This window comes from Naegleria fowleri (assembly GCF_008403515.1).
Source record: "Naegleria fowleri strain ATCC 30894 chromosome Unknown tig52, whole genome shotgun sequence".
NCBI classification, from domain to species: domain Eukaryota; phylum Heterolobosea; class Eutetramitea; order Acrasida; family Naegleriidae; genus Naegleria; species Naegleria fowleri.
The window spans coordinates 246,285-264,222 of record NW_025407984.1 but is presented as its reverse complement, the minus strand read 5'-3'; the positions used below and the strand labels follow the sequence as shown (position 1 = coordinate 264,222).

The following is a 17,938-nucleotide window of genomic DNA, read 5'->3' as shown; positions in this document are numbered from 1 at the left end:
AGTTGACTGACTGTCAAGTTTGGCATTTAGCGTTTGGTGTTGATTTATTTTAGATTTTTGAAAAAAAATGTCTGGTATGTACTGATGAATATTTATATATTTAAATACTCAATATATGAATATGAATAATAATAATAATTGTATGGACCAATCCATGTTGTATGGTTCTTCTGAATATATTTCCAATCATGATGACAACCATGACGACGACTACAATTACCACAACGACACTAATGAATTCTTTTAATGATATTTTCTGAATGATGACAAAATGATTGACCACTGCCACAATGACCACTACCATCATCATCATCACTGTTGTGTGTCCTCTCACCACACGCACGCACTCTTTTGTGGTAATTGTTGTTTCTCAACACACTGTTGATACTTGTGTTGGTGATGATGCTAATTGTCATCTTTGACTCTTTTTCACAAATTCTTCATCATGTTCCTAACCTATCATGATGATGATTCTTTCTGTGTGTATGCAATGAACAACAACAACAACAACAACACTACCACTACTACAACACACACACACACACTCTCTCTCTCTGTCTGAATAATAATAATAATACAATGAATTCATAACCATATCCTCCTATCTTCACCCATTGCAACAACTCTATAAATAGAAATTCCACAAGGTAACGCTGCTAAGGGTGAAAAGATCTTCAAAGCTCGATGTGCTCAATGCCACACCATCAACAAGGGTGGTGCACACAAAGTTGGTCCAAATCTTTATGGACTCTGGGGTAGAAAGAGTGGTATGGCTGAAGGTTATGCTTATTCTGCTGCAAACAAAGAGAAGGGTGTGGTTTGGAATGAACAAACTCTCTTTGATTACTTGTTAGATCCTAAGAAGTATATTCCTGGTACTAAGATGGTCTTTGCAGGTCTCAAGAAGCCTGGTGAAAGAGCTGACTTGATTGAATACATGAAACAAGCCTCTCAAGAATAAATGAGTGTAGTTGAGTATACTTACTAAAATTGTTGTTGAGTCTAGTACAGTAGTAAGTTTACTTACTATTTAGTAAGGTTGTTTCTTCTTCATGTTCATTTCCGATGAAAAAAATCCATTCATCATGGCAACTCTCAGTGTTGGTCGTTTGAAATTGTTGAAACAATTCATGGCAACAATCGCATCTTGGTACAACAGCTCTTGCACCTTCGCTTGATCAAGCCAATTCCCAATAGGAGGGTAATCTCTGAGTCAGAGATAGAGGTGGTGACAATTCCTTTGACTTTCTTCAATGTTTTCGATCGATCATTAAAAAAACTTTAAAAAAAATTTAAAAAAAAAATGAGCCAAGCACCCCTTGACCAAGATCTCTCCTCACATTCCAAGAAGAGAAAATTCCAAGAGGAGGATGATACCTGTCGGGCGGAACCTTCAGGCTCATCATCATCATCCTCGACACAACTCAGCTTGATACATCATCATCATCATGACAACATGATGGATGATACAAAAAAGAGAAAGATGAATTCTCAATCGAGGAGTTTGATGGAATTACCTCCTCGTTCCTCTTCTCTATCATCTCCAATTTTGCGATTAGAAGGACATCAATCCGAAGTGTTTACTTGTAAATTTTCTAATCGAGGACAATTTATGGCCTCTGGAGCCTTTGATAAAACAGTATTATTGTGGGATGTTTTTGGAGAAACTAGTGATGATGTTGTTGATGAATCAGATTCATCACATCCAACAACCTTTAATTATGGATGTCTTGTTGGTCATAAAAATGCAATTCTTGATTTAGATTGGCTCCTTTCAGAAGATCGATTATGCACTGCTTCAGCAGATAACAGTGTCATGCTGTGGGATAGTGTGAGATGTATGCGAGTTAGACAATTCAAAGATCACTCTGCTGTTGTAAATTGTTGCACAACTTCAAAACACTCTGCTCAATCTGATTTATTTGCCAGTGGAGGAGATGATAAGTCCATAAATATTTATGACCAAAGAGAACGAAAATGTGTAAAAACAATCAAGTCCAAATTTCCTATTTTTTCAGTATGCTTCTCGGAAAACACGGATAGATTATTTTCTTGTGGAATTGATCATGTCATTACGACATGGGATATGAAAACAGACAAATTCTTGTATTCTCTTGGAAATGGACACACCGATTCTATTACAGATATTAAGCTCTCTCCAGATGGTAATTTTATTTTGAGCAATTCAATGGATGGAACTTGTCGTATTTGGAATGCAAGACATTTCGTGGATACACCAAACAGATGTGTGAAAGTATTTAATGGAGCAAAACATAGTATGGATAAGAATTTAACACGTGTGAGCTGGTATAAGGATGGATCTCTGATTTCAACAGGAGCAGAAAATGACGTCATCATTTGGAATACTACTTCACGAAAAATTGTTTACCAACTACCTGGTCACCAAGGCTCTGTGAATTGTGTTCATTTTCATCCACAACAACCAATTATTGCTTCAGCCTCAAGCGATAAGACAATTTATCTTGGAGAAATTGATCCAAAAGCCATTTAAATTCTTCTTCTTCTGTAGAGATAGATTCAATCTTGATTGTGAAATTATTCAATCTCATATCACATTTAAATGCTCGAAACATTTTCAAAGAGCAATCTCTTGATTTGATTCAATCGATTGGAGAGAATTCCATGGTCCTTATAAATGTACAAACAATTCATGTCGTTGGTCTTGCTTTTAACAAGGAAGGTTTTTCGTCTTGTTGCATTGCCCTTTGCAGTGCTGTCTCTCATCACTTCATTCTCTGCTCTGCAAGCTTTGGTTTTCAAAATCATTTGTTCTTCACTTTGCACATGCTTCTTGAAATCTTCTTGAGAAACATTTAGAATATTGTCAATTACATAATTTGTCATTGCATTCAAATTTCCTCCAAATTTTTCAGCTTCAATCCATTCATAATATTCATTATCCTTCTTAAACCATGTATTTTGATGTTTCGAGTATTTTCTTGTTGCCTGTTTAAACTCTTGCAAGAATCTGAAAAAATGATATTGGAGAGATGAGTCAAAATTTGGTCCTTTTTTCAAAGTCTTGACATTGTTAATAAAATCAATCGTTTGTCTGTAACCTATTGCTCGATATGGTACTGTATGGTCCAATAATATACCCTGTTGTAATAGTCCATAGACCTCTTCAATTAATCCAAGTTCCACAAGCTCTTCACATCGTTTTTCCAACTTGGGATATAATTTATATCTTTCTAAATATAAAATTGCTCCTCTAATATCTAATTTGTTCTCATCAGCTTTGCAATTTAATTCACCATACTTGTATTGCTTCATTGTCTTTCCTGTTGTGGTCACAATATGATACGATCGATTCAATCTATATAAATCATTTCTGTGAATTTTTGAAGCATATTCAGGATCCAATTCTTGAAGAATTTTATATCTTCTGTCCCACTCACTGTCTGAAACTGCTGTTGACTCATCACGTGATAATAGAGATATTGTTTCTGGTTGTGAATTTTCTGGTACAACTCCATTAATAAATGCATCAATGTAATAGGCAGATCCTCCAACAAGAATTGGTATTCTGTTTCTGGAAAGAATTTCAGCACATAACTTGTGAGCATCTTTGTAAAATTGATGCACCGTGTATTGATATTTAACATCATGAGCACATCTTTTTAAAGAAACATTGTCAATCAAGTGATGAGGGATGTTTTGCATTTCATTCTTAGAAATTTTGTTACTACCAATGGTACATTCTTGATACATTTGTACAGAATCAACATTGATTATTTCTCCATTGAGTCGTTTTGCCAATTCGATGGAAAGTCTTTGAGAACATATTGAAAAGAAAATCATTTACATTTGATCATAAAATATTATTATTCAGGGATAAAAAATTATTTAAAATTCAGTTTTAAAATAATTAGAAATATTCAATATGACATACCCAGTCTTTGAAAGGTGATTATCACTTCAAGTAAATAAACAACCAACATACCTTTCCAGTTCCTGTTGCTCCAGAAATTAAGAGAATTTTGTTAGAGTCAACGGGAATAATTGCCTCCGAGCTGTTGCAAGTGCTTTGATGAAAATGAGTAAGCACTATGCTGTTACGAATCGTGTCCATTGTTACCAACAAAAAAGGGGAGACTTTGGTGTGTTGTTGGATGCACATGAAGGACCTTTTTGTCTGCAGCAGTCTTCTCATCATTTTTTTCGCTTGCATTGTAAACTTTCTTATTGGTTGACTAAAAAATCATTAAAAATTTGTTGAAAAAAATACGCCAAAATCACACACTGTAAGTCTCATATTCATCTTTTTACATATTTCAGAACCAACACCAATCCGTCTCTAGATAAGCAATGTCAGTGGGTAAAGGTACACAAAGTTTCGGTTTGAGACACACCAAGACACACGGATTGTGTCCTCGTTGTGGTAGAAGATCTTTCCACATCCAAAAGAAGACTTGTGCATCTTGTGCTTATCCATCTCCAAAGATGAGAAAGTACCAATGGGCATACAAGGCCATCAGAAGAAACACAACTGGAACTGGCAGATGTCGTTATTTGAAGATCGTCAAGAGAAAGGAGAAGAACGGATTCAGAGAAGGAACCACACCAAAGCCAGCCACAAACACCAAACAAAACTAAATTGTTATTTGGCAATAAAAACTTTATAAATTAATCAAGTAATTGATTCCTCTTATTGAAAGCACAGTCAAACCTATTACCGAAAGTGGCAGACCTTTCGAAGAGCAAAGGAATTGTGGAATAATGCAAAATGGTCTCTCTCCGAGTGTTCCCAAGCAACACCACGATTCTCGAGCCAGGATGAATAGTGAGTCTTCCCTACTGTACCACAACCACACACAGAGTGCTGGCATTGCGTAGCTTAACATGTATTGCACAATGTTGGACAAGACCACTCTCACCCAATAACTGGTTGATGTTTGGATGGATGAAAGTTTTCGTTCTCGTTCCTTCCATCGACGTTCAAGCTTGGCATATTGTGCAAATGTAGAAGGCGTATTAAAAGCGATCGATTTCTTCTTTAACAAGGCAATTTCTCGCTCAAGTTTCCTCACCGTATAATTTAAAAGGTAATTATGAACAAGTTTTTTCCAAATGATGCAAGCAATCCTGGATATCAATACGCTAAAGGCAATAATTATGATGACATTTTCTGATTTTAATTGATTCAGTTGAGAATGAAGATGATTTCCGATTGACCACAAAGTAGATGAGGTGGTTGATGTTGTGTTTGTCATTTGATTTTTGAACAAATTTTTCTTGTATGTTTTATTTTGGAAGTGATACAAAAGAAACCATTTACACCCTCTCATCAAGGTCTGAGCAATGAACTGGTCGTTCAACCAATGACAACGAATACCTAGGTGGGTACTCATTGGTACTTCTTAATGGGATCGTGATGGTGCTGTTTCAAACAAAAAAATGCTTGCAAACACTGAAACAGGTTTTAGGCTGGCAATACTCGATGAAGACTTCTTCTTGGATCAATACGTAGAGCACGCCCGAGAGGACAATTATACAACAACTCAATATGAGATACCTCCTAATGAAACTGAGGATGGTCTGATCGGAATATCAGACAACAAGGGTTATATCAAGTAAGTAAAGATGCAGGTTGTATTGAGGTTCTCTTATTCCGACTCTCTCAACTGACAGGTTATTCAACATACAACATAACAAATATGCAATTTTTAAATTATTCGTGGAAGATGACAAACAATTTATTCCATTGAACACACCATGGAAACAATTTAAATTTATTCCTTACAATCCATTGTCTACACCTAGAACTTTTAGGGCTAGATTGCTAATGGAGGAGGAGATGCAACAAGAGGATGCCATGCCTTGCTATCATGAAACTTCCTCATTCAAAATTTGTTTTATTCAAAATTTCTCTAATAAGGTGTATTTTTCGACAATTCATTTCGGAAATTCATACTTTGAGAATGACAGCATTTATGCACGATCGTGCAAGGTATTTTCTTGCGGCCAACACGAGGATATTATTACCTGTATTGATGCTGACAGTGATTATCTTGTTTCAGGTTCTCAAACCGGTGAAATTAAGGTTTGGACGCATAGAGAAGAGAGTAAACAAAACAATGAAGATGAGTCATTCGAGCTCTACTGGACGATATCAGGTGCTCACAAGAAAAATATTCTTTCAAAAATTGTAATTCTTCAATCAACGGCTGGAGAAAATAGGGGAACCTTTATGATTAGTGGAGGAGGACCATTTGGAATTTTACAAATGTACGTTACCATTTGCAATACGTGTTTCATAACTAATGTCTCAAAGATACAATATTCAGAAAAAACAATCTGTTCAACAAATAGTTTTAGAGTCGAGTCCTCTAAATTACATGAAATGTTTTTTACCTTCGAGTGCCCTTATTACTTGTAATGACTTGGGTACAGTGTATTTGTATTCTGAATCAGAAAAGGACAATTCATCATTCCTTAATTTGAGTATTAATTATTACATATTATCAGATAATAAGGTAGGGTTCAATCGTAATAACTTTCAATTTTCAATTGGATAATCTTAATTTAGATTCGAGTAACTTCTGCGACATGTTTTTTTATGGACCATGAAATTGTGAATGTGTTTGCCATTATATTCCTCGATGATTCCAACCAAATTGTGGCAAATTCAATAAGATTCTATATTGGTCAATTACTTGTCATAGAATATTCTTTTGAAACACCAATTCTATTTTGTACAGTTTTAAACTTGGAAAAGAGAGTCCACCTCAAAAGCTCAATACCCTATGCTGGGTCACATCTCATTGCTTGTGACAAGGACGGTAAAGGTCATGTGTGGCTAATTAATGAAATCATTGCTCAAATCAAAGGAATGGATTCCCAGAACGAAAAAGCAGACAAGGCCCAGAGTTGCGAAAAGAGCCAAGAGTCTCCTATTTCCATTAAAAATTACTTGCATGAACCTGAAAATAGTATCACCATGCACAATGAAGATAATGATGAAACGTGTTCAGACGAAGAGCTCTTTTCAGATGTCATGTCCACTATTACTGATGTTTCAACCATCTCACTTCCAAGAGAACCTGCACATTTACTGCTACCAAACCCTCATCCTCTCTTCAACATCAAACCACAAGAAGGAGGAGATGATCACTCTGAAAAGCACACTCAGAGTTGGGAGTGTGAAGAGGACCCGGGAGATCCTATTCCAACACCACAACCTCGGCCAACTCGATCAATTCCTGCGATTTCACCATTCCAAAATCTGCCAGAATGTGATTCAATGAAAAAGTCGTCCCTGAAAGAAGACACAACCAATGTCATATGTGAACCTCCCCAGAGCGAGCAAACAAGTGAACTCGATGAATACGGTTTTGTTCTTACGAATTCAAAACCCCCACGAAGGTTGAGAATACAACCCGAAACGACAAAACTTTGTCGACCTCCAATCCAGCCAGAACGATCGTTACCAGAAGTTTCTCAAGAAGAGATGGACGTGGCTCGTAATGCAATCTCCAACAACGTTGTCTCGAAACCATCTCTAACAACAGTTAAGCCAATAATCACTTCTCAAGCAGCTGACCAAACCAGCGCTTCTTCCTCAACTCAAGAAGCAAAAGACAACAATAGAAGGTCCAATGAGGACGGCACTCGAAACGTCCATGCAACTTCACTTGATACCACTCCAATGAACTCTCTTACACCCTCGATCATCCCAAACTCTTCCAAAAGACTCGAGTATCGTCTTGCACGAAAGCAAGCCGAGCAATTCAACGAAGAGGCTGCCAGATTGGTCCTACAAGAAGGGAATACTTTGTTTCAAAAGAATGAAGCTGAGAAGGTTCTCAACTATTCGCCAAATGATGCGATGTTTGGAAAGATATCCTCCAACAACAATGAACAAGAGAGGATTGAAACCTTTGAGACACGAGTTCGGAAACAAGTGAACAAAAAGTATCTCAAAGAAGCAAAGGAAAGGCCTTCTTTGATGAATCTTTACAACAAAGACGATTGGGAAAAGGAAATTACCTTGCAATCAACAGGACCAAGAATCATATATTCAATTGGTGTAGATCAATTCGAAAAGCCATCTCCACACTCAAAAACTGAAAATGAATACATCAGGAAATATTTAAAACAAAATCCAATTGTTTAGAGTTTCAAATTACTACACAATAAATTTAAATTAAAGCAATAATCATCAACAAAATATTCCGTTAATTGCTAGCTGGCTTTGGTGTTGCCTTGTAATCAAATGTCTTGGAGTCCAAATATTCAGGTCTCGTGAATTCTCTGTAGCCTTTTATCACCACACTAAATGAATCCGATGATGAATTCAAAATAGAAGGTTGACAATTATTGCCATCATCATCAGGCAGTGCACTTACCGAGCAAAAATGATGGCACCCAGAATTTTCAAATCGGTTCCATGCACCACAGACAAACCCATTTTTTGTTGTTGGTGGAATTCATGGTTGTTGGATAGTTGTTGGATGGTTGTTGCAAAAAGAGGAATGGACTCTGTTCATCCTCTTTTTAAACAGTCAACCATTGAGAAATTCCTTCGTGATGCACCCTGTTCTTGTCAATATTCGTAATAAATATATTCTGTCTGTATTCATCAGGTTCAATTATTCAATCGAAAAAAATGTTCCATCCAAGTTTTACGTCGCCTATGGATGCGATGGATACAACACAAGAAGAACAACCATCACATCATCATTTTGAATCTCGGACATGCACTTTCATTGAAGCTTCTAAACATTCATGTTCAAAAAACCATAAATTATTAAATCATCATCGGGCATCCTGTACTGAAAATAACAATGTAGATATTGCTACCGAACTTTCTGCTTGTGATACAATCACAAATAATGATGTATATAATTTCAAAGAAATAACGCGGAAAGGACCTATTGGAATTATTGATGAAGACGAAGTCATGCAAGATGACTTTGAAATAGATCAACAATATCAACAACCAACTAGTTTTTCCTCATCAAAGAATGCTCTACAAACTCATAGACCAAGAGTTTCTTCAGAAAGTCGAACTCGTTCAATACTCTCTCCTGACAAATACTATGAAATTAAATGCAATATAGAACAAGAATTATTATTTAAATCCTCTCAATTTGGTAAAACAAACAATAGTATACTGAGTGAGCAACCACCACCATTGCGGAATCAAAACAATTTTGAAACCAAGAAAGAAGAATTACATTCCAAGTTAAAATCGGCACGTAGTGATTTTGAATCTTTTCTCAAAAGTGTTGAAAAGGAAATACAACAAGAACGTATTCAACTTGCACAATCCAAGCCTACTCAACCATCAACAACAACAACATCAGATATTAATGTATCACCTATTAAGCCAACTCTTCCAAATATGGGTGAGCCTAAACCATCAACCCAACTTTCACAAACAACTCTTAATATTCAACCTACTTTAAATATTACACAACAACCAACATCTTTCGACAATACTGTTGCCAAGACTGGTATTTCACAACTTATTTTACAACCTAGTACTGGTGTGCAGTCAGTAACGATGGTTCAACCTAGTATACAACCAACAGAACCAATGACACAACACTCTATTGCACAACCTAGTTTACATCCAATTGCACAACCTACTGTTCAGCCAAGCAAACCACCTATTTCTCAACCCATTGTTCAACCCGTTGTTACACCCTCAAATCCACCTCCTCAGATCGTCAGAGTACAATCTTCGAGTGCAGTACCAATTTATCAAATCAAAGTAGATGTTCCTCAACAAGGTACCAGAACAAGAGCTTACATGAGAGCAAAATTCTTTATGAACAAACTCGAAGAATTTAATGCAGTTGCAAAACAATTTGAAAATGACAAATCATGTAAAAGTTCAAGAACTGAAATCAAGAAAAAAATCAATGGGCCATTCAATAGAGCTGCAGATGATGAGAGTTCTATCCGTCGTGTTACCAATGAACTTTATACAGCATTTGAGACTTTCCAGAAATCTCAAGGCCCTATACCGAATGGAGAATTCTATTATTCTCTCGTTCTCTATGCCAATACTCTCATTGAAAATGCTTGCTCACAAGCAACTGATCTCAAAAAAGTATTTCCTTACGCTAAAATAACTTCACAGCTCATGGTAATTATGCCTGAAGTTTTGTATGCGGTGATAGGCACAATTCATTCCAAATGTGTATTCACAATACCTTATTATCCACTTGCAAAATCAAAAGATGAATTCAAGACATTGTATGGATTTGAAGAAGATGAAGACGAATCAGCATTCGTCAGAAGAATGAAAGAAATAATCATACTCTTTGCATCTATCATTCAGACAGATGAACAAGGCCATGAATATGGAGTAGACAAGGGTTGGGAATGGCTTGCAGCAGTTCTAAATTTGCAGCCAATCAAATACACGATTGAAATGGTGGACACTTTCGTGAAGATTGCTGGTCACCGATTGGAACAAACTTACAATGTCCAGTTTGCAAAGCTTTTACGCTACCTTGAAGTTCACTTTATACCTAATTTACCTCCCAATTCTGATCGAGGGTCAATCACAAGACTCAATCATTTGATAGGCAATTACAAAAAGGATCACACCATTCCTCCACCAATACAGTGATTGCACAAAACACCTTCCTTGAGCAAGAATAAAATATTAAAACTTTATCGCTTCTTAGTGAACAGCAACTCCCCGTAATTGGGGTCAGACATGTGAATGTTTTGAACATCAAAGTCCATGTCAGTTAGCTCATCTTCCTTGTTAAATTGAGTTGGAACAATGCTGACCATTCTGAAAAATCTTTTGATCCTCTTTTGTCGTTTGGAGAATCCATAAAGAGAACAAGAAACACAAACACACAAACATAAAATGACACAAATAGATCCCAAAATGCTTCCAATAATAATTCCAATAAGCTGTAAAATGTTTGACACAGTTCCACAATCATCACCAGTCCAACCAATCTCGCAATAACATTTACCAGTGGTACACTTTCCATGAAGATTGCAAAAATTGGGACAAGTGAAAGTCTGACATGCAGTAGAGTTGGTTTCACATTGGTCTTGGGCAGCCGCACCAGCACTCGCTTTTGCAAATTCAACGTCACCTGTTTGTATCACATCAAAAAGGCATGATTCATAGAATTCAGCAGTCAATCCTAAATTACTGCAAACTCTCTCTGCTAATTCTTGAAGCGTCTTATTGTCAGTAGTCGCAGTCATTGCTGGAACAAAATCAGTTGGATTTAGGGATTCATAGGATTCTGGTGGAGTGTAGAAAAATTTAGACTCAGTTTTGGGAACTCTCCAACTTTCTCCAAATATACTGTGAACCTCAAGTGCTGAAGGAGTTGTGAGAACAAATCCATTCCTTAATGTAAACTCATTATTAGGATTGCTATCTAAAGTGCCATACAAACCACCACGTTCACTACCAGTGTAATTTGTGTCCTTGGAAGGGGAAAACGAAACACTCAACCATCCAACACCGTCGTTTTTCAAACGTATCTGGCCTTTAAAACCTACAGAAAATTTGATGACAATAACGTTGAAAGGAATCACTGTACCATTTTCGCTGTACACAAAATTAGAAGTATCCTGTTCTTCTACAATAGTAGCTCCACCATTGAGCACATAAATTGCTTGTGCAGGAGGCTTATATTGAAGAGATTCTTTTGGAAGAACGGGGATTTCATTGGTATCAGGATCTCGCTGATACTTGATCTGATCATAAAACGTTTGTAAATTAGATGGAATTTTGAAAGTTGAGTTTTGCTCAATGCCAACCATATTGACTGTGGTTTTAGAAAGGTCAACTAAGGCTTGATTAACATATACTAGCACCTTTGATTTTCCATCAGACGTCACAACGACAGTATCGTTTCCATTCGAAAACGAAATAGCTTTCATGCATGAAGTTTTGGAGGTTGGAGTACATTGTTTCAATCGACCCTGTAAAGAAAACTCTTGAGATTTGTATAAATAAAACTCCCCTACAGAGTTAAAAGTATAATTTTGATTGTCGAGTGTTCTGATGTGAATATCTCCAAAGGCTAGTACTCGATTGAATAATTCAAACTCTTCAATTTTGTTACACATGGTTCCAGCGAATCCAGGGAAGCATCTACAAATATTAGGACCTACAGAATTAGTACAGATTAATTCATTCGAAAAAAGTTTGAGATCAATACTTATTATATATTACTTACCAATGCATGTACCATGACCACCACACCAATCACGATGAGCACAATGATATGTTGAACAATCAGACTCCGTCCATCCCCACCGACATACACACTCATTCAGTCCAACACATTTGCCTCTTTTAGGTCCACCACAGTTTGAAAAGTTGGAACACAAAGAGTTGTCAAAAGTGATGCAATCAAGTTCAGGAGGTACGTAGGTAGCGTCCTTAATAAAAAGTGTTGAGGAAGATTGAACTGTAAGAGAAACGGTGTTCGTTTTGCAATTGTAGGTTGCTGAGCCATCTGTTCTATTTGAAGGAGAAAGAATCAGCTCTTCCTTGTTCGTCACAATGTTAATGCTAACTGGGCCCCACATGGTAATCTTCAAAGTTAGAGTAATAGGGTTTGTACCTTTCCAAATTAAATTGATCTTTTCTGGAGTTCCAACTTTACCAAGCCATTCAAAGGTGTAATTAAATGCGCTGTTATCAAGAAAACGACCTCTGTACCTCCATTCTCCACCTGATGTAAGTTGACCTTGGAGGTCTTCATAAAAACCGTTTGTCGAGTTCACACGAGTAGAGTCGACGCTGTTAGTTATGGCCGGAGTAGTTACATCAAAGTTAGACCAGTTCACAGATTGGTCGCATATATAAGCATTCCATACATTGACATAGAAGCACTTTTCGAAATTTACCATAATAAGGTTGGCAGGAATAATTCTGGCATTAATTGGATTAAATCCGGAAGGAAGGGTTAATGAATTGGACAGACAGCCATCCAAATCGATAATTATTGCATGCTTATAATTGTCAACTAAATAACTTGATTTTCCAACTAGTAGATAAAGAATGTTAGAATTATGGAATTTCAAGTTTTTCACTTTGTAGTCACCTTGTTCCATTTGAGCCATAACATCGTTTTTGATATCTAATGCATTGGCTCTTCTGTCACAATTGTCGACATAATTGAAAAATTCAACACCGTCCAAAAGTAAGGGCTTGCCATCTCTATGAAATTGAATTCCAACAATGGGTTGGCTTCTGTAATTAGCAAAGGACCGATTATATGTAGAATTGAGATTTTTGTAGTCGTTACCACATCTATAACATCCGTTTTGACAATTATTGGTATTACCTCTATTGTTAGATTCTCCAATAAAAATACAATCTTTAACTGTAAAAGAATCTTGATGAATAACGTTGAAGGTGTACCCAATAGGATTATCTGCATAGATACTGTCTTTCATTCTAATATCTCCTTGCACATAAGCAAATTGACCTTGCTGTCTATTTCTAAAGGACACCAACTTGGTGAATTCAGCAACTGCCCAAGGATTTTCTTTAGTTCCACAATAAATTCCTTTAAAAATCTCCAATCTTGGATCTGTGCAAACAAAGAAATCGTGCCATAGATTCAGGCCATGAATAGCATTAGAGTGAACAGTGTTGTTGAAGAATTTACCCCAGTACCACTTGCGAGGTTGAATGTAAGGCGACATGTTTGGCCCAAGACTATATGGCTCTAGTTGATACCATATTCCTGAACCTGCAGAACCTGCAGCTCTATTATTAATGAGGATATTGTTAGGATTTGTCATCCAGAACGTTGCTGGAGAAGAATCAAAATTTGTGGGAGTAAGAATAGCTCTTGAATCAGGAATGGCTTTTGTGACAAGACCTAAGCAGTTTTCGATTAAATTTCCTTCTTCAACTGCATCTTCAAGGAAAAACGCGTGTCCAAAGTTGTTATATGCAACTATACCTTCTGCATGCAAACCATGAACTCCGTGAAAAGTTACAGCTCGTTGGTACGTGTCATGAATGCTTAGCTTTTTGATGTAAGAGGTAGAAGCGTTTCCAAACATGTGAAAGTGAACTGGGTAGCGGCCCAATACACCAGCCTGACCCATTCTTCTAAACTCAACGTTGTTCAATTTGATGTATTTGGATGTTTTCATATAAATCGTATGACCTCCAAATAATGTAAAGTCACTATCTTGATCTCCTTGAATGCGAATGTTGTGAGTGAGCAGACCAACTTCTCCTCTTTGATCAAACTCCACGACTGTACCGTTAGATTTTGTGTAGTATTCTGTATCTGCATAATGACTGTAGAGAAGAGGAGTGTGCAGTTCAAAGGTTGTGCCGTTAAATCGTCTGATTATTGTCCTTCTTTCTGCTTGATTCATATCATAGTCAGTGGAGGCTAACACAATTTCATCACCAACATCCCACATAGTATCCTGAATGACTGAAATAATGGTATCTCCAACTTTAGTGGTTTTTTGTAAAAGTGTCCACGTAATTTGATGAGGTTTACCATGAAGACTCAATACCCCTCCACTTGTGATTGCGATGTTTTTGTTTCCTAAACCTTTTTCACTGAATTCATTCTTTTGACCATGCAGAGTTATTGTAGCGTTGTGTTTGTAGGGATGAGTCTCGTTTCCAATTTGAAGCAATCCTGTCACAACCATCGTTTCAAAATGCATTTCAATATCTATTTCGTCACTAAAAATTAAGCATCCAAACACCTGAACATCCTGAAGCATAGGAGAACTTGTATCCAATATAACTGTGTAATTATTTGGAATTGTAAAGACATTTCGCGAAGTGTTTGATGATATTGATGTTTCACTGCACACAATAGAGGTTGTATTTGTTTCTCTCGTGGTATTAACTGTTCTTTCGAAGCAATCATAGGTTCTTGTGATTGTGGTATTGATGCAATCAGGCTCTTGGTACGTAAACTCATCACAGTTTGTGATTTGGGTTGTGCAATTCTCTGTAGTATTGTAGTCACATGGAAACTCACAATCATAAAACCAATCGCACAAATCATCCACTGTCACTGCAGTGGTGTTACAGATGGTAATGTTGAGACCAGATTCCGTGCTGTTTGATTTTGTGCATTCAGTGATAAAGTAGTGGTACTGACACTCGTATTCTGTGCGTGACACATTTACCTGTTGAACAGAACTTTGGTTGGTACAAACGGTAAAGTTAGTGGTTGTGGTAACAATCACTTGTGAGGTAAAATTGAATATTGTTTGGTTTGAGGATAATTCCGACCATGTAATTACATTTGATGGGCAATCATCCCCAATACCCTGTCCATATGGATCTACTGAGGTTTTTGCGAATATTATGGATTGCTTTCCTACACCGTACCATGAATAACCTTTGAACTTGTTATAAGGCAAAATTCTGAAAGAATAAGTTGTGTTCTGATCCAAATTGTATCTTGTATAGGAATTAGCATTATGTGTCTTGTACATGACAGTAGTATATCCCAAGGCATTCAATGTTGACATTTGGATTTGATAGTAGCAAACAAGATTCGTAGTATCGTTGGACAACTTCCACTTCAATTCAATACTGAAATGAGTTGGTATAGCCACTAAACCTTCCACCACTGAAACATTTGTAGCAGAGGCAAAATTTGCAATACTTGAATTATCGGATGGGTCACTCAACTCACTCAAGAGATATCTTCTGGATGCTGGATTACCCGAAGACCAATAACAACATGGATCGCCCAACTCATCACCATTGGTTAGTCCATCACCGTCCGAATCAAGTAAACAAAAGTCTTCATTCCAAACGTACTTGTTCGCTGCAAAGTCCTTAGCAAACTGGGTCATGGTGCCATTCTTAAAGAAAATGTTTGCAAAGAGAGGAGAGTCTGGATATATGGCTCCATTCGGGAGTTTAGTAACATCAAAGTCTGCATAGAAAGCTTTCGTGGATTTGGAATGTACAAAAAGCGAATTTGAATGATAAATACTAAAGTAAGAAGCGAATAGAAGAGTGAGTTGTAGGGCCATTATCGTTATATAAATCAATTTGGGAATGGTTTGGAACGGCCTCATCCATCGGACCATGGAGGTCCAATAACAACTATGATTATTCCTAAGAAGGAATTGGTCTCTGAGGGCAGTCATTGCTAGTGTACAACCCACACAAAAATTGATGATGTTTTTTTACCAACTCAGCGGAATAAACAATGTCGACTCGCCTGTGGTGCGTCTAAGGAAATGTGTTGTTCTCGTGATATTTGGTCCACCAAGCCAACGTCTGCACCAGACTTCGTAAACGAAATGGCGCCTTTTGTTTGAATTTTTGTGAACCTGTTCACATCGCCGCCTCGCCACAACAACAACACCCAATACGGCATTGGCGATATTTGTAAACCTCTCTGTGGTTTGATCGACATGGGATTATCAACGATGAAGATCATGGAGAGATGATGAAACGGGCCATCAAAGCTTGTCGGATCCAACAGCGCTGGGACATTTTTTATGCGATATTTGATGAATTTGTACAACCAGGATTTATTTTGAATGATACCATTAGGCGTTCACTTGTTGTTCATCTTTCTTGATTTCGTGATTTTCGAAGAGGGAGTGGATGATCTCTTTTCAAAAGTATTCTTCGAGGATCGTTTTACAGTGACCTGCATTCCCGTTAAATTTGAGACATGATAATCTACATTCTTTCTTCGTCGGGTTCCACTCACTACATTTGCATGGATCAATATCAAAATTAGGTAATCGTTTGGACCCATTCGGTTTTTGTTGGAATCTTCTCATCAGTGGTGTTAGATCGTGATGAGGAATTTGGTGATGTTCTAGAGACCATGATGATTTTGTTAGTGAATAGTTGTTACTTGAATGGTTGTTTTTGTTTTGTTGATGAATTTCCGAGCTGAAAGTGATGGTTATTTATTGAGCTTGGTGTCATCCATTTTTTTGTGGAATCCTGAATCTGCTGGAAATTCTCGACAAAACTTGAAGGACATTCAAAAATAAATTCATGATGAAAATGAATGAAGAACGAAATCAACAAAGAAAAGAGCTAATCATTGAATTCAACAAAACATAATCAAAATGGTCTGCACAAGAAGCAACAAGGGATACAACAATTACTCTTCCGAAATTTCCATGGATAATATTGTCGGAGGAACACGACAACGAAAACAATTCAATTATCGTGTGATGCATCAATATGGTGAGGATCATGATGCATCAGAAGTCATGAACAATCAGTACTTCTCGTCACGACCCTCTCATAATACTTTGGAAATGAGAAATAAGACTTTCCGAAAGTAAGAGCTATCATTTAATTGACCTGAGAGAGAGCAAACAATATATGACCTCACCTATTGTAAATACTCCACACAAACCTATGAAGATGAAATAGGTTTCTGTTTCATTCATTCATAATTTGTTTTTTTGTTTAAAAGGATGTTGTCAAGTGCCACATTGAATGAATGTGAACTTTCAAATTCTGTATCGCTGAACCACATTCCAAAGCACAAATTTTTCTTCAATTCAACTGGAATAAATTCATCATTCCACTTCTGCACTTTATTCAACAACCTCTTCTGTTAAAGAACAAACAAAGGCTTCTGCTTTTGTCACTCACAGTTCATACAGTCAAAGACTGTAGCGGGAGTGTCGCCATATTCCTGGCAGGCATCCCGTCCATGTCCAACAAAGAGAAAAACATTCAAGAAGCACCCCTTCTGATTCAGCTGATTCAAACTTCATTTACTCATAATCGACAGGAAGAGAGTATTAAGAATGATTAACCAAAACAAGCACTTTACGATTTGGAATGGCTACGGCCATATCACGATGAATGCGCCTCATCCCCTAAAGCATCGTCGAGCTGCATCAGTACTGAGGTTGGAGACAACTTGGGATCCTGCAGTGCTGTAGCCTTTTTGCAACTTTAATTTGGGGAATATTCGATTGTTTC

General features: G+C 37.0%; 6 protein-coding genes across 6 annotated transcripts; 4 read left to right on the top strand and 2 right to left on the bottom strand.

Annotated features, from left to right (window-relative positions):
* Positions 1-67: 67 nt before the first annotated feature.
* Positions 68-961, top strand: FDP41_006491 (uncharacterized protein; the record flags this gene model as incomplete). The annotated part of the gene is made up of 2 exons (XM_044710132.1): positions 68-74; positions 636-961. The coding sequence occupies 2 exons, from the start codon at positions 68-70 to the stop codon at positions 959-961; spliced, it is 333 nt and encodes a 110-aa protein (XP_044559172.1).
* A 342-nt stretch (positions 962-1,303) lies between these two features.
* Positions 1,304-2,512, top strand: FDP41_006490 (uncharacterized protein; the record flags this gene model as incomplete). The annotated part of the gene is made up of 1 exon (XM_044710131.1): positions 1,304-2,512. One exon carries the CDS (start codon positions 1,304-1,306, stop codon positions 2,510-2,512), a length of 1,209 nt encoding a protein of 402 aa, XP_044559171.1.
* A 65-nt stretch (positions 2,513-2,577) lies between these two features.
* Positions 2,578-3,822, bottom strand: FDP41_006489 (uncharacterized protein; the record flags this gene model as incomplete). Its single annotated transcript, XM_044710129.1, has 1 exon — positions 2,578-3,822. The coding sequence occupies one exon, from the start codon at positions 3,820-3,822 to the stop codon at positions 2,578-2,580; it is 1,245 nt and encodes a 414-aa protein (XP_044559170.1).
* Positions 3,823-5,418: 1,596 nt separating this feature from the next.
* On the top strand, positions 5,419-8,137 carry FDP41_006488 (uncharacterized protein; the record flags this gene model as incomplete). The annotated part of the gene is made up of 4 exons (XM_044710128.1): positions 5,419-5,594; positions 5,653-6,249; positions 6,296-6,497; positions 6,551-8,137. The coding sequence occupies 4 exons, from the start codon at positions 5,419-5,421 to the stop codon at positions 8,135-8,137; spliced, it is 2,562 nt and encodes an 853-aa protein (XP_044559169.1).
* Positions 8,138-8,629: 492 nt separating this feature from the next.
* On the top strand, positions 8,630-10,606 carry FDP41_006487 (uncharacterized protein; the record flags this gene model as incomplete). Its single annotated transcript, XM_044710127.1, has 1 exon — positions 8,630-10,606. The coding sequence occupies one exon, from the start codon at positions 8,630-8,632 to the stop codon at positions 10,604-10,606; it is 1,977 nt and encodes a 658-aa protein (XP_044559168.1).
* Positions 10,607-10,650: 44 nt separating this feature from the next.
* FDP41_006486 (uncharacterized protein) lies at positions 10,651-16,002 on the bottom strand (the record flags this gene model as incomplete). The annotated part of the gene is made up of 2 exons (XM_044710126.1): positions 10,651-12,125; positions 12,195-16,002. The coding sequence occupies 2 exons, from the start codon at positions 16,000-16,002 to the stop codon at positions 10,651-10,653; spliced, it is 5,283 nt and encodes a 1,760-aa protein (XP_044559167.1).
* Between the last annotated feature and the right edge of the window lie 1,936 nt (positions 16,003-17,938).